Below are 547 nucleotides of genomic sequence, written 5' to 3'. Positions count from 1 at the left end.
CCACGCCCTGGGCAGCTCCCGTCCAGCTCCTTCGCAGCCTTCGCCGTGCGGGTCAGGTGACTCCCAGACGTTGGCACCTGCTTCTGTTTAGATACCACGTCTGGTTCCTCGGCAACCGCGGCTCCCTCCCGCCCTCGCTCCGCCCCCGCAGGCTACCGGCAAAACAGGTCAAGCGGAGATCAGTCCCGGGCATATCAGTGCTAGACAGAGCTTTAATGCACGAGGGACAGGAGGTGGCTCGGGGGTCATGCAGGCGGGCTCCGGCCCAGGCCGCCCGCGGAGCCCCCGGCTGGGGCCACGAGGTCCGGAGGGGACGGTCGGCGCCTCCCGAACCCCCCCAAGCGCCTGGCCACGACTCTGTGTCGCCCGAGGGACCTGGGGGGCGCACGCCGGGGCCGGCTTTGCTTTGACGCCGTCAAAGTTGCCCGACCAGGGAAAGGAAACTGACCGAGGGGGCAGGCGCCCGACGCCCCGGAGAGGAAACTGACCGAGGGGGGCAGCCGCCCGGCGCCCCGGAGAGGAAACTGACCGAGGGGGCAGCCGCCCG

The 547-nt window shown here is 70.7% G+C and overlaps 1 protein-coding gene across 1 annotated transcript in view; it reads right to left on the bottom strand.

Moving 5' to 3' along the window:
* The window catches only part of IRF6 (interferon regulatory factor 6), an 11,958-nt gene that overhangs the window by 1,382 nt on the left and 10,029 nt on the right, over positions 1-547 (bottom strand). The window contains exon 8 of the mRNA XM_012734211.1: positions 70-152. Within this exon, the coding sequence (XP_012589665.1) occupies positions 70-152 (83 nt within the window). The remainder of the gene's footprint in view (positions 1-69; positions 153-547) is intronic.

This window comes from Condylura cristata, unplaced genomic scaffold, assembly GCF_000260355.1.
Source record: "Condylura cristata isolate star-nosed mole 26May11 unplaced genomic scaffold, ConCri1.0 scaffold00050, whole genome shotgun sequence".
In the NCBI taxonomy this organism is placed as follows: domain Eukaryota; kingdom Metazoa; phylum Chordata; class Mammalia; order Eulipotyphla; family Talpidae; genus Condylura; species Condylura cristata.
Note: the sequence above shows the minus strand (reverse complement) of the source record. Positions and strands in the feature narration are given on the sequence as shown.